We start from the raw sequence: 13,604 nt of genomic DNA on the forward strand, positions 1-13,604 counted from the left end.
AGTACAATACCAGTCCACTCCCAGAACTTCTCATTTCACTCCCAGACCTTAACCTTCGCTCTCAGTGCTCCACAGTTCTCGCAGTGCACTCCCAGTCCCTCTCGAGGCCATTCCACCCCTCTCCTTTCTCTCCCAGTTTCCCCCAGCTGATCCCAGTGTGTCCCCACACTCTCCCAGTGCCCCCCAGCGTGTCCATCTCGCTGGTGCCCCCCTCGAGCTCCCAGCCCGGGCCCGGCCGCCTGCTCTGCTCCGTGATGGATTTCTACCCTGCTGCCATCCAGGTGAGGTGGTTCCAGGGCCAGCAGGAGCTCTCGGAGCACGTGGTGGCCACCGACGTAGTCCCCTACGGGGACTGGACCTACCAGCTGCTGGTGCTGCTGGAAACGCCGCCCCGGCGCGGGCTCAGCTACAGCTGCCAGGTGGAGCACGTCAGCCTGGAGCAGCCCCTGAGGAGGCACTGGGGTACGGCCCGGCCCCCAAAGCACCGGGGGCAGCGGGGGAGGCACTGGGGGGGTTGAGAAGGAACGGGAGGGATTCTGCCCTGAGCACCAGCACGGGCACAACAGACCCAGCGAGGGCACACGGAGGGAATTTATTACCAACCAAATCAGAGCAGCACAAGGAGAAGGGAAAGAAATCTCTCCAACACCTTCCCCCGACCCAACAGGGGATCATCAGGATCCTGGATCACCAGGGCTCTGCCCAAATGGGGTCACTGGGGATCATCCAACGTGGATGCTCCATGGGGAGGGGAGCTGGAGCAGCGCACCAAGCTCTTCCCACACTTGGGGCACTCCCAGGGCCTCTCCCCAGTGCGGAGGCACCGGTTCAGGAGGGTGGAGCTGCGCTTGAAGCCCTTCCCACAGTCGGGGCAGCACAAGGGCCTCTCCTCCCTGTGAATGCGCTGATGCAGGAGGAGGCGGGATGGCCTCAGAAACTTCTTCCCACACTGAGGACACTCGAAGGGCCTCTCCCCAGAGTGCAGCATCTGGTGTTCCTTCAGGCCGGAGCTCCGCACGAATCTCTTCCCACATTCCTGGCAGGTGTGGGGCCGTTCCCCAGTGTGGATCTTGCTGTGGCTGATGAGGTTGCAGCTCTTGCTGAAGCCCTTTCCACATTCCCCACACTTGTAGGGCTTTTCCCCACTGTGGATCACCTGGTGCTGCCTCAGATGGGAGCTGTACCTGAAACCCTTCCCACATTCCAAGCACTTGTGTGGCCTCTCTCCAGCCTGAGGCTTCTCCACCAGCTCTGAGCTCTGACTGGATCTCTGGCTGCCTTCCTGGGTCAGGGGGGCTCTTTCCTCCTCACAGCTCCCTGGGCTGGGTTTGCAGCCGCTCCTCGTGAGGGATCTCTGGGGCTTTTCCTTCTCCATCTGTCCACAGCTTGGGAATGACAAATCCTGGTCTGGGGGGAAAAAACAAGGGGTGAGAGCCTTGGGCTGAGGGTTCCTCCTGCAGAGGACTATTGCTGGAAGTCTCCAGGCTTTTGAGTTCAGAAAAATCTGCAAAGCACCAAGATACAGCTCCCAAAATGACCCCCACAGGAGATCTGCCCCTCTTGTCTCTTCAATCTGGGGTTTGGTTTCTCTTCCTTGAGCTGATGGGAGTCCCGTGGCTCCTGGAGTTCCCCCTCTCTGAAGTCTTGCATACAGATGACCCAGGGGATTTTGAGGGTCCCAGAGGTCCGTTCTCCCCTGATTCTCTGCTCCAGGATTCCACAGATCCCAGGGGTCCCCACACCCCCGGCCCTTCCCTCCCCTCTTCAGGCTGCTGGGTCTCACCCAACCATGGAACCACCCCTCTCACCTTCTCCCACTCCTGGGGTCTTGAGGTTCCACTCCACTGCTCTTCTGGGAGGGTCCCCAAGACTGATGTCCTCCCCCTACCAGAACCTGGTGATTGCCATGAGGGACCCTTAATATTCCCAAAAGGAGGATCAGCTTTGGGGTCCTGCAAGATCCATACATACCCACAAAAAACCAAACCCTCTCAGGGACCACTAAGATATTTGAGTCTTGATTCTGGAATCTGCCAACTCCAAACACTTCCCCCAGAAGAACCCCTCTGGAGGACTCCCTGATACATTTGGGGTGAGCTCCCCCACCCAGTCACCAGCAGGATGGAAACTTGTGCTTCTCCTTCTGCTCCTCTTCCTGCTCCTCCTTCTCCTCTCCCCCTCCCCTCCTCCTCCCTGACCAACCCAGATCCCCCTTTCCCACCCCCCTCTGCCCCACAGCTGAAAAAGCATCACCGGCTGCTGGCTGGGGGGAACCAGCCCAAGGAGCTCCCCAAGGATGGACAGGGAGTTTGGGGAACCGCCCAGCGCGGATCCATCCCCTCCCACAGCCCTGGGGAATCGCTCCAGGGACTGAGTGATGGGCACACAAAGGGAACACCAGGGAACCCCTTTGCTGCTGTCCCCCTGCCCTTATCCACCTCTCCTATCCTTTGTCTACCATCCCCTCTAAATCCCAGCTCTCCTCTGGCTCAGTTTAGGGCTGACCCTCCCCTGTCCCTTGCAGTTTTAATGTCCTAAATGCCCTTTTAAGGCTTCTCCCCCCTTTTCCCATTGTATTGAAAAGAATGAGATGAAAGTGTCTTTACGAACAGATAGTGTGGATCTCCTTTGAGGTAGATAAGGAAGTAACTGGAGAAATCATGAGTTTTAGAAAATGTTATTAATCAACAAGAAATGCTGCTCTGCCAAGGTCCTGCTAAATTCCTGAACTTTGTGAAGGAGAATGAAGATTTAACAGAGCCATGAATATTGTATTTTATACAAAAGGGGAGAATGTTGAGTTTGCACATTCGCCCAGAGGTAACTAAGGACTTGGACACCCAGAGGGGCAATAAGAGAAGTGGAGAAGTGATATGGACAACGGGATGGATGGTGTTGGTGTGCTGGGAAGGGATTGGGTGAAGGGGAGTGTGCAGCAATCTGGTTAAGGCAAGAAGCAGCAGGAGGAATTAATGTGGTAAGAAAAAGAAAAGAGGAGGAAGAGAAAAATACTGAGGATTGGGATGTTTTTCAGCAGGGTCATAACCTCAACATTTGTCAGCTGATCATTTGTATCCCCAGTTTCCAGGAGAGGAAATCAATGAGGTCAGGGTTTCAGGGGGTTTCTCTGTGGGCGGCAGCGGCAGCAGCGGGCGCAGAGCTGCGGCACCGGGAGCACGGGCTGGGGGCCTGTGGGGAGCTGCGGGGCCGGGCCGGGGCTGTGGGGCAGCCGGGGCTCAGCGCCAGGCGCTGCCTGACCCCACCAGCCCGGGCAGGGCCGGCAGCGGTCCCCGGCCCCCAGGAGGCTGCGGGACGCCCCGGCCGCTGCCCGGCCCCGTGGAGCTGCTGGCCCTGCCCGCCGGGGGCGCCTTTGGACACTGCGGCAGGACAGGGAGCGGCTCTGGGCTACGGGCTGGGGAGGGCACCCTGAGCACAGGGAGGAGGAGCAAGGAACACCTGGGAAAGGCGGATTATAAGGCAAGGATCAAGATATTCTTTGAGTCGCTGGAAAACAAATGATTTTGCAGAAAGCTCAGCAGCTGTCAGAGGATGAGCACCCACAGGCACTGAGGGGGCTGCAGGAGGGGCACAAGAAGGCCCTGCAGCACTTGGGCACAAAGGCACAGCAGGTGAGTGCAAGAAGGGAGCAGCAAAAGGCCAAGCTGAAGGCAAAGGCCAGGGCACAGTTCCTACAGCCCCTGAGGGATCAACCCCAGGGCCCAAGGGGGCCCCAGCACCCAGGGCACGGCTCGGCCACAAGCACCTGGCAGAGGCATTGCCCTCCTCGGCAGGGGAGAGCCCACCCAAACAGCCCCTGGCAAGGAACCAGGGCTCCAGCTGCAGGGCACAAGGACACTGCAAGCACAGACAGCAGCACCCTCAGCACCAGCAAGTCCACCCCTTGATGGACATGGATTGGCAGGGCTGTCACAGCTCCCATCACACCAGGGACCCTCCACACTGCAGCCCTTGAGAACATTCAGGGTTGGTCTGCATTGAGAGGAGGCATTTCCTGATGGACACGGGGGCCTCTCAATCCACTCTGAATCTCAGACCCAAGGGGGGAAAATTGTCAAAAAGTTGTTTGATCATTCAGGCGATAAGTGGGAAAATTGAGCAGGTGTGTTTTCTTCAACCACTATTAGCAGATGTGGGAGACAGACTTGAAATGCATGGGTTTCTACTTCCTCCTAATTGTGATCATCATTTACTGGGAAGGGATTCGATGGCTAATGTGGAAATATAGATTTGCATTCTAAAAGGTAAAACAGAGGCTCTTGCTGTATCTTTGTGTGAGATGAGTGGCAAGGCCTGTGCTAAAGTGAACCCTGAAGTGTGGGCAGCCCCAGGAAAATACAAACAATCTGATATGGAGCCTCTCCAAAGTACTTTGTAGCAACCAGGACAAGAGGTGTTTAAAAGAAACACCCTATTCCAAGGGTGAGAAGGAAGGAAGGGCTCACAGCCTGATACTGAGTCCCTGTTAAAGGCAGGGCTTTTGGGGCCAGGGATGTCTCCCTACAACACTCCTATTCTGCCAGTCAACAACCTGGATGGATGGACAGAAGGAGGAAACAGAATTTTCAAGTGTTAAAATGAAGATTAACTTAGGCTGCTGCCCTGGTCCTTACAGGGAATAAGAATTTGAATAGTATGTTAAACAGGGCCATGCCAAAGGAATTCTTCTGCTAACATGTTTAACCCAGTGGCCAAAGTGGCCGCATTGTCTGCAGAATGGTGCAGCCACAGCTTTCATGGGAACTGAGGCCTGAAAACTGATAACAGCAGGAACACTTATTGTTTAAGTCTGGCATCAAGGTAAAGCTTTCACAACCAAAAGAGCCTCTAAATGGATGAGCAGGGCTCGGTCAGCCCTCAGCCTGGCCTCAAGGGCTCTGAAGCCCCGGAGATTTGCACTTCCCGCCTGCAGCAGGAGGATGGGAGGCCGCCCCTGAGCCTGCCCCGAAGGCAACGCAGCAGCAGCCAGGGCTCCACAGCGGGCCAAGCCCCTGCGCCTGCCCACAGATCCTCGCCTGCCCACAGATCCTCGGCTGGAATCCTCTGCAATCCTGGCCACCCTCCTCTGCCACCTCCAGCCACTAGGGCCAAGCATTGCTGCCACTGCTGCAGCTTCAGCGCTGGCTGGGCCTGCACTGCCACAGCTGCTGGGGAACACCACGGCACAATTCCACTCTGGGGCTCACTGACACCCACACTCTGGGCTGCCTGCCATTGCACTGCTGCAAAATGTACCGAGTTTGGTTCTTTTAAACCTTATTTCTCTACTCAGGCTTGGTTTGTCTTTGCCTTGGGGAAAGGAATTTTAAAGCTTTTATTTAAGGGATGTTACACCATTCAATGGAGATGAGCTTAACATGTTAATAGACTCGGAACAGCCCAAAAGACACCCAGAGAGATAACGACAGCAACAAAACATCAACATTGCCCAGCCGCAAACAGCAACCAACAGCTACCCCAGACACTGCCCCCGGCAGAGCTGGAGACACCTGGGCTGGAAAAGGCTGAGAAGGAAATCCAGGAGTGTGGAGACCGAATTCACATCAGAGGGGAAGAAATCCGGATCCAACAGGAAACCAAATGCTAAATAAGAACTCGGCAACTTCGAAGCAATGAACAATAAACTATTTCAATGGGCTTTGGACGGTAAAATCTTAATGATAAATCTAGTAAAACCCACGTGTCATGGAATGATTTTTCTCTACACAGCCGGGCTACATGCGGATGAAATTGTTTCTGTTGCACATCCTGGACAGAATCAATTAATGCTTTGATTCTCTAACACTAGAAATATTGTTGAAGAATTTTGGTTCTTCTTGCAGTTTTGGTGACAAGATTACACGATTAGAATATTTTTTCTTCATAATCCTACTTTTATATAGTTAGATTAGGGGTGTTGGGCCAGGGGTGTGAGAGTCAGCTTTTAGTCGTAGGAGAAGAAAAATTCTTTATGGTTTTGGATTTTTTTGTGTATGTGCGTGTGTGGCTGTTGTGATGGCAAAATTTTGGTATGGGCTCTTCGATATTCAAATTTAGGACTCATTTTTAAAAACTAGAAGAGCTTTAAAAGTGACCCTTAAACTGGTAAAAAAGTAGCTTTTAGAGGAGCCACATGTGAGTCACAGAATGGCTTCCCTGGAAGAGAAGCTCCATTCCAGGCAGCCTGCAGAGGAGCTTTAGAAATGCAAATGAACACTGCTGGGCAAAGGGTGGACAATGTACCTGGATCTCTTGCCTGGGGCAGGAATTGGGCTGATTCCCTCTGCCCCTCACCCCAAGCTCTGCCTGCTGGCACTGATGGAATTTGCACAGCTCAAGGCAGAGCCCAGGGGGAGGTTATCTGACCCTGAAATAGAAACAGGTGAAGCTGCAAAGGGAAACAGCAAATGGAGAATGTTGGGAAAACTTCACTATAAATCAATGGGGGGGAATCATCCCTCTGCCCACTCCAACACGTGCTGTCACTGTCTGTGTTATATAGGGTGTATCAGAGCACTGGGGATTTTTTGCTAACACAACTTCAGAGAAATGAGCTGGGAATCCAAGTTTTTGATGATTCAGTTAGAGAAAAGTGGTCAATTGATGCAGCCCTGGCTGGAAGGAGCACCCAAAAGTGGGGTAAAGCTAAACGGCCAGCAGAACAAATCCCACAACACCATGGACCAGCCCCTGGGAACCCGAACCAATTCATATCAGGAGCCACAGAACCCATTTCTCATTTCAATGGCATCATTAGATTACAAGCTGCCCTCGCAATAATAACCAAGCAGACAGCTCCAGCTCCTGACCTTCCTGCTGACCAATCCACTGAAATGAGGAACACAACACTTAACCATGGGATGGGATCAGATCATCTGTTAGCAAAAAGAGTTTGTGGAAAATTCAATGACTCAAACTGCTGTTGGCAAATAGATGACAATGGAAAAGCAGAGAAAGAGATGAAAAAGGAAACAAGAAAGCAGCTCATGTATTAGTCCAAACGCGAAAAGGATGGGAATGGGACACGGTTTCATGGCTCCCTGGCAGACCATGGGTTAAACAAATGCTGCTTCTCCTCTGATGTGCTACAGCAACTCTCATCTTTTTACCATGGGACACAGAGGGACACGGGCATGGATGGAGATGTGGGGAACAATGACAGGGATGGAAACATGGTGGGGAGACAGCCATGGGTGAGGACATGGTGGGACATGGCTATGGCCAGTGCCATGGGGGAAACTTATTGGGCATGTGGGGGATGCTGGGTTTGAGGGAGTTGAGGGTTCCTGGGAGGGACCTGGGGCTTGCTGAGGCCTTTGGGGGCCCCCGGCCAAATGGCTCTCACTTTGCTGGGAGACCCAGGGGGAGGTTCTGGGGCAGCTGCTCGAGGACCCCCTGACCTGAAGCCCCAGCCAGGCATTGGGCTCCTGGAAGGGGATGAATGTCCTTGTCCCCAGGAGGGAAATCCCAGCACTCCCAGGGTGTCAGGGGCAGCTGAGGGGCCACAGCAGGAGCTTAAATTGACACCTTAAAAGTCCCAAAACTCAGGTATTCCTCCTAGAGAAAAATCATCCAGGAGCTGCATGAATTGAGGGAAAGGGAGGATGTGACCCCCCCAGACAGAGCAGGAGGGGCCTGTATCCCCCAAAACCAAGCACGGGGGAGGGGTTTCGGGATTGGTGGGATGATATGGAAGGGGCAAAAGAATGGGGGAAAAGAAGGGGCTGGGATCCCCAAAGACTGGGGCACGGGGTTGGGAAATCCCAGTTGTGTTGGAAGGGGTCTTTAGATTTGGGGAACGAGAAAGGGGGTGAGAGAAAGGACGGTTCTCTGTCCTGCAGCACTCATTCCCTGGAGCGATTCCTTGGGGTGTGTGGGGGAGGACGCAGGTTCCCACTGGGGGGGTCCCCAAGCCCTCTGCTTATCCCAGCGTGTCCATGTCGCTGGTGCCCCCCTCGAGCTCCCAGCCTGCTCTGCTCCGTGATGGATTTCTACCCTGCTGCCATCCAGGTGAGGTGGTTCCAGGGCCAGCAGGAGCTCTCGGAGCACGTGGTGGCCACCGACGTGGTCCCCAACGGGGACTGGACCTACCAGCTGCTGGTGCTGCTGGAAACGCCGCCCCGGCGCGGGCTCAGCTACAGCTGCCAGGTGGAGCACGTCAGCCTGGAGCAGCCCCTGAGGCGGCACTGGGGCACGGCCCGGCCCCCGAAGCACCGGGAGGGGCTGGGAGCACAGGGAGGGGGTTCAGGGGTCCTGGGTTTAACTGTGAGCCCTCATCGAGAACCCTTTCCTCCCGTCCCACCTCCCCCCGTCCCCCCCTCCCACCCCTTTCACGGGTCCCGTCCCCGCTCCGCTCACCCGAGGGCTCCTCGCCGGCAGCCGAGGGACGGGAGGAGGAGGCGGGGGAGGAGCGGGAGGAAGAGGAGGGGCAGAGGAGGAGCCAGCAGAGGAGCAGCCAGCGGAGGCCCCACGTGCGTCCGTCGCTGTCCCGCTCTGCAGCCCCTTCGCGCCGGGAGCATCGCCCCGCAGGTGAGCGGGGAGGGACACCTCGCCCCGAATATCTTGGGCGATGCCGGCAGGATTGTTTTGAAGGAGGGAGGGGTATTTGGAGCTCACCCGAAGTATCTTTGGCGGTTTCTGTTTCTTTTTTTCGGGACGGGGCGGGCGGAGCGATGTTTGGATCTTACACGAGTCCAAAGCTGACTCGAAACCCCCTTTGGGCGGATCCTGCGGGGGTCTTGGAAGGTTTTTGTTTGGAGTTTCCCGGTGCGGCTGCGGGTGGGTGGGCGATGGAGGTCCCCGGAGCCCCGTGGCGGGAGGAGAGGAGCAGCTGTGAGAGGGGGAACGCGAAAAGGGGGAGCCCCGGGAGTGCCTGACCCTGAAATGAGGGCCTGGAGCGGGGAGACCCCGACAGCCGAGAGTGAGGGGAGCCTGGAGAAGAGGCAGCAGAGAAGGGATGAGCCTGGAGCGGGGGACACCGTGGGACACCAAAGTGGGGACCCCAGAGGGAGGAAAACCCCGGCACCCCGGAGCGGAGAGTCAGGGGAGGAGGGACCCCAAAACCCTCGGCATCCCTTAGAGCAACCCCAGAGAGGGGGACCCATGGGACCCTCAGCAGCCCAGAGAAGGGGGACTCCCAGAACCCCAGCATGGGGGGAATCCCTGGGATTCCTGGAGCAGGCCTCCAATATATGCGGGACCCGCAGCATCCACAAGGGGAAAACCCAGGGAGGGATTTTTTTCCTCTTGAGTCTTGACGTTCTGGCGATTTTCATGGACACAAGGTACTTGGTGACTTCTAGAGATGGACTCAGGCAGGAGGAACTCTCAGGCCAATGTGTTCACCCCTTGTTTTTCCCTCAAAATCCGACTTCTTATTCCCAAGGCTTGGCCAAATGGAGGAGGAGGGGGCAGTGAGGAAGATGCTCCAGGATACCCAGGCAGGTGAGGAGGAATCACTGCCCCTTTCCCCTCTCTGCTGCTCCATCTCCCAGCCCAGCATCGCTGCAGGACAGCCTCACTGCCAACGCCATCCTGCCAGGGATGGATTGAGGGGATCTCCTTTCCCTTCCCTCTGGCATGGAGGAAAATCCTCTCCTTCCTCTCCTTCCTCTCCTTCCTCTCCTTCCTCTCCTTCCTCTCCTTCCTCTCCTTCCTCTCCTTCCTCTCCTTCCTCTCCTTCCTCTCCTTCCTTCTGCCTTTTCCCTTCTCCTCCTCCCATTCTCTCCTTCTCTTTCCTCCCCCAGGCACTGAGCTGGAGATGGAGACCAGGGTGGACAAATCCCCACAGCAGAACCTCATGGAAGAGGCCGTTTTGAGCGGCTCCAAGGGGCAGGAATCCAATAGGGAGGAAAAGCCAAAGGAATCCCCCACAAGGAAGGGCTCCAAACCCAGCCCAGGGTGCTCTGAGGAGCAAAGACGCCCCCATTGCTTCATCCAGAAATCCACTCTGGTGATCCATGAGCAGTTTGATGCCGGGGAAAAGCCCTACATGTGCTTGGAATGTGGGAAGAGCTTCAGCCACACCTCCCACCTCTTCATCCACCACCAAGTACACACAGGGGAATGGCCCTACAGGTGCTTGGAATGTGGCAAGATCTTCAACTGCAACTACCAGCTCATCCCCCACATGCGCCAGCACACTGGGGAACGGCCCTACAAGTGTGGGGAATGTGGGAAGAGCTTCGGCTTCCACTCAGTCCTAGTCCAGCACCAGAAGATCCACTCAGGAGAAAAACCCTACAAATGCTTCAAGTGTGGGAAGGGCTTCAGCCGTAGATCTAGCCTGATTGACCACAAGAAGACCCACAGTGAGGACCAGCCCTATGAGTGTCCCAAGTGTGGGAAGGAGTTTCAGACCAGGTCAAATCTCCTCATACATCAGCGAACACACACGGAGTAGAGGCCCTTCTGCTGCCCTGCCTGTGGGAAGAGCTTCAAGCACAACTTCACCCTCACCCTGCACCGGCGCACCCACACCGGGGAGAGGCCCTACGAGTGTGGGGAGTGTGGGAAGGGACAGAGCTCTGCCTTGATGTCACACAAATGCACCCACCTGTAAGGGAGACCCTGCAAGTGCCGCGAGTGCAGGAAGAGCTTTGTGTGCTGCTCCAGCTCCATCCCCCATGGGAGGATCTGCTTTGGGTGATCCCCAGTGATCCCTGTTGGGCAGATCCCTGGTGACCCCCGTTATGGGTGAACTCTTTTGAGAAGACACCTGGCTGGAGGTCTCCACATCCTCCTGATTCCCTGTGGGTACCTAGATGAAGGCAGGGGCAGGAATATCCATCGGGACTCAGAATTGGCATCAAGAATTCATTGGGAAGAGTGGATTTGTTAACCTTCAACCCTAAAAGTCTCAGATCTCCCATCCAATCCTTTCTTCCTGTGGCATCAAGCAATGTTGGATGGTCTTTGAGGTCTTTTCCAGCCTCAGTGGTTCCATTATTCTGATTCTCTATGGCCCACAGGTGTCTTCCACAGTCAAATGGTGATGGATTTGGGCAAAGACCAAGATTTGGGGTGGAAACCCCTCCAACAAAGGCTCTTCCCTGCACTGAACCCAACCCTACAGATATTCTCGTGATGCTGACAAGTAACTCCTTTTTTTGAGCTTGATTTTATTTCATCTATTTTTATTCCCTACAAAAGCATGAAATTGTCATAAAAATAAAGAATTTGAACAAAGACCTCTAAACCCAATGATTTTACTGTCATTTGGGGGGAAAATTTAGGGCTTGGGAGGATTTGAGGGTATTTATGGGTATTGCAGAGGGGTTTCCCCTAAAACTGGGGCCATGCAGGCCAGGATCACAGAATCACAGAATTAGCCAGCTTGGAAAAGACCTTTGAGATCAAGTCCAGCCTATGACCCAACACCACCCTGTCACCCTGACCATGGCACTAGGTGCCACATCCAGTTTTAAGCAGCTCCAGGGACAGTCACTCCAGCACCTCCCTGGGCAGCCCATCCCAATTCCCAATCACACGTTCTATGAAGAGCTTCCCAATGTCCAGCCTAAACGTCCCCAGTGCAGCTCCAGGCAGTGTCTCCCAGTCCTGTCCCTGTTCCCTGGGAGCAGAGCCCAGCCCCACCCGGCTGCCCCCTCCTGTCAGGGACGTGCAGGCAGTGATGAGGTCTCTGCTGTTCTCCAGGATAAACACTCCCAGCTGTCTCAGCTGCTCCTCACAGGACTTGTGCTCCAGACCCCTCCCCAGCCTTGTTGCCCTTCTCTGGACACGCTCCAGCCCCTCCATGTCCTTCCTAAATTGGGGGGCCAGAACTGGACACTGCGCTCAAGGTGCTGCCCAAGCAGTGCTGAGCACAGGGGAAGAATCCCTGCCCTGCTCCTGCTGGCCACACCATTCCTGATCCAGGCCAGGAGCCACTGGCCTGCTTGGCCACCCGGGCACACTGCTGGCTCATGTCCAGCCTGTTGTCCATCAGTCCCTGCATGTCCCTTTCTGCCTGGCTGCTGTCCAGCCCCTCTGTCCCCAGCCTGTAGCGCTGCAGGGGTTGTTGTGGCCAAAGTGCAGGGCCCAGCACTTGGACTTGTAAAACCTCACCTTGTTGGATTTATCCCTGGGATCCAGCCTGTCCAGGGCCCTCTGCAGAGCCCTCCTACCCTCCAGCAGATCCACACTCACACCCAGCTTGGTGTCATCTCTATTTTCTGCTGCTCAGAAGAAGCAATTAAGTTGGTCAATAAGTTCTGGTTTTTTCCTTCTCCTGGTGGATTTTTTCTTTTTTTTTTTTTTTTTTCTTTTTTTTTTTTTTTTTTTTGACACCCCAGAGGCAATTTCTTTGGTGGCCTCTGTAAACTGATTCTATTTCACCAGCACTAGCAGCAGGGCTGTGAATGTGAGCACTGTGAATGTGGCCTGTGTGGCTTTAATTGTCCTCAGCTTAGGGCTCAGGCACTTGTGAGTATTCAAAAATCTGCTAAGCATGAGTCCTGTGACAAAACTATTGAGTTTCCCATCATGAAAGCACCGTGGGTAGCACTGATTGAAAGAGGCAATTGCAGTTGTACTGCTAAAATTCAGGTGGCAGCCAGAAGAGGGGCACCAGCAGCAGTGATCTACAATTCCCAAGGCAAAGACAACAAAACCCTCCTGCTGTCACCTCGCCAGGGGTAAAACAGTGCTGAGAACAGGGCTGGAACCCAATCCTTTCTTTCTCTGAAGGTTAGGTCAGGGCAGCCCAGCCAGGTCCTGAGCAGTCAGGGAGGTTTGTGGGTGGTTGTTGCTCCAATCAAGGAATTCAACGGAAAGAAATAAGTACGGTGCACTTGGAGTCTTGGCTTCAGTGGGTGGTGTTGCTGTGCTGGAGGGAGGAAGGCTCTGCAGGGGGATCTGGGCAGCCTGGAGAGACGGGCTGAGGCCGAGGGTGGGAGGTTCCCCAGGGCCCGGGTCCTGCGCTGGGGTCACAGGAGCCCTGCAGGGCCCGGGGCGAGGGGCTGGAAGGGCCTGGGGAGAGGGCTGAGAGCAGCTGAGCAGAGCCAGCAGGGCACAGCTCCCTGAGAGGCGCCTGCAGCAGGGGGGAATCGGCCTCTTCCCCCACAGGAGAGCGATGGCACGAGAGGAAATGGCCACAAGTGCCACAGACATGTTTTATGAAAAATCCTTTCCTCAGGATTTTTCCTCCTGAGAAGCCGAGAGACTGGAAGCCTCAACAAGAGACCTCAGGAAACAAAATGTAAACAATGGTTATCTGCTGCTGTGGAATGCAACAGGCGGATCTGTGATTGGTCTCATGTGATTGTTTCTAATTAATGGCCAATCGCAGTCAGCTGGCTTGGACTTCGAGCCACAAGCGTTTGTTATCATTCCTTCTTATTCTATTCTTAGCTGGCCTTCTGATGAAATCCTTTCTTCTATTCTTTTAGTATAGTTTTGATAAAATATATATAATAAAATAATAAATCAAGCCTTCTGAAACATGGAGTCAGATCCTCGTCTCTTCCCTCATCGGAACACTCCTGTGGGCACGGTCACACACAAGTTGCACCAGAGAAGGTTTAGATTGGACAGAGGAACAATTTTTTCCCTGAAACGTGGTCAAGCACTGGAACAGGCTGTAAGGGCTGAGGGTGAGCCACATCCAT

At 54.8% G+C, this 13,604-nt stretch overlaps 2 protein-coding genes across 3 annotated transcripts; one reads left to right on the forward strand and one right to left on the reverse strand.

Moving 5' to 3' along the window:
* Nucleotides 1–571: 571 nt before the first annotated feature.
* LOC134432804 (gastrula zinc finger protein XlCGF49.1-like) lies at nt 572–8,394 on the reverse strand. 2 transcript variants are annotated; one of them, XM_063181719.1, is made up of 3 exons: nt 8,356–8,394; nt 1,809–1,916; nt 572–1,407 (listed from the first exon to the last, which is right to left on the reverse strand). In XM_063181719.1, the coding sequence occupies exon 3, from the start codon at nt 1,373–1,375 to the stop codon at nt 713–715; it is 663 nt and encodes a 220-aa protein (XP_063037789.1). In that variant the 5' UTR covers nt 1,376–1,407; nt 1,809–1,916; nt 8,356–8,394; the 3' UTR covers nt 572–712. The 2 variants fall into 2 exon arrangements, with proteins under 2 accessions (XP_063037789.1, XP_063037790.1); XM_063181720.1 differs by lacking the exon at nt 8,356–8,394 and having other exon boundaries at nt 1,809–2,165.
* A 75-nt stretch (nt 8,395–8,469) lies between these two features.
* LOC134432799 (gastrula zinc finger protein XlCGF49.1-like) lies at nt 8,470–11,143 on the forward strand. The gene is made up of 3 exons (XM_063181713.1): nt 8,470–8,526; nt 9,383–9,441; nt 9,744–11,143. Exons 2-3 carry the CDS (start codon nt 9,393–9,395, stop codon nt 10,397–10,399), a joined length of 705 nt encoding a protein of 234 aa, XP_063037783.1. The 5' UTR covers nt 8,470–8,526; nt 9,383–9,392; the 3' UTR covers nt 10,400–11,143.
* Nucleotides 11,144–13,604: the final 2,461 nt, after the last annotated feature.

Source organism: Melospiza melodia, assembly GCF_035770615.1.
Source record: "Melospiza melodia melodia isolate bMelMel2 chromosome 7 unlocalized genomic scaffold, bMelMel2.pri SUPER_7_unloc_1, whole genome shotgun sequence".
In the NCBI taxonomy this organism is placed as follows: domain Eukaryota; kingdom Metazoa; phylum Chordata; class Aves; order Passeriformes; family Passerellidae; genus Melospiza; species Melospiza melodia.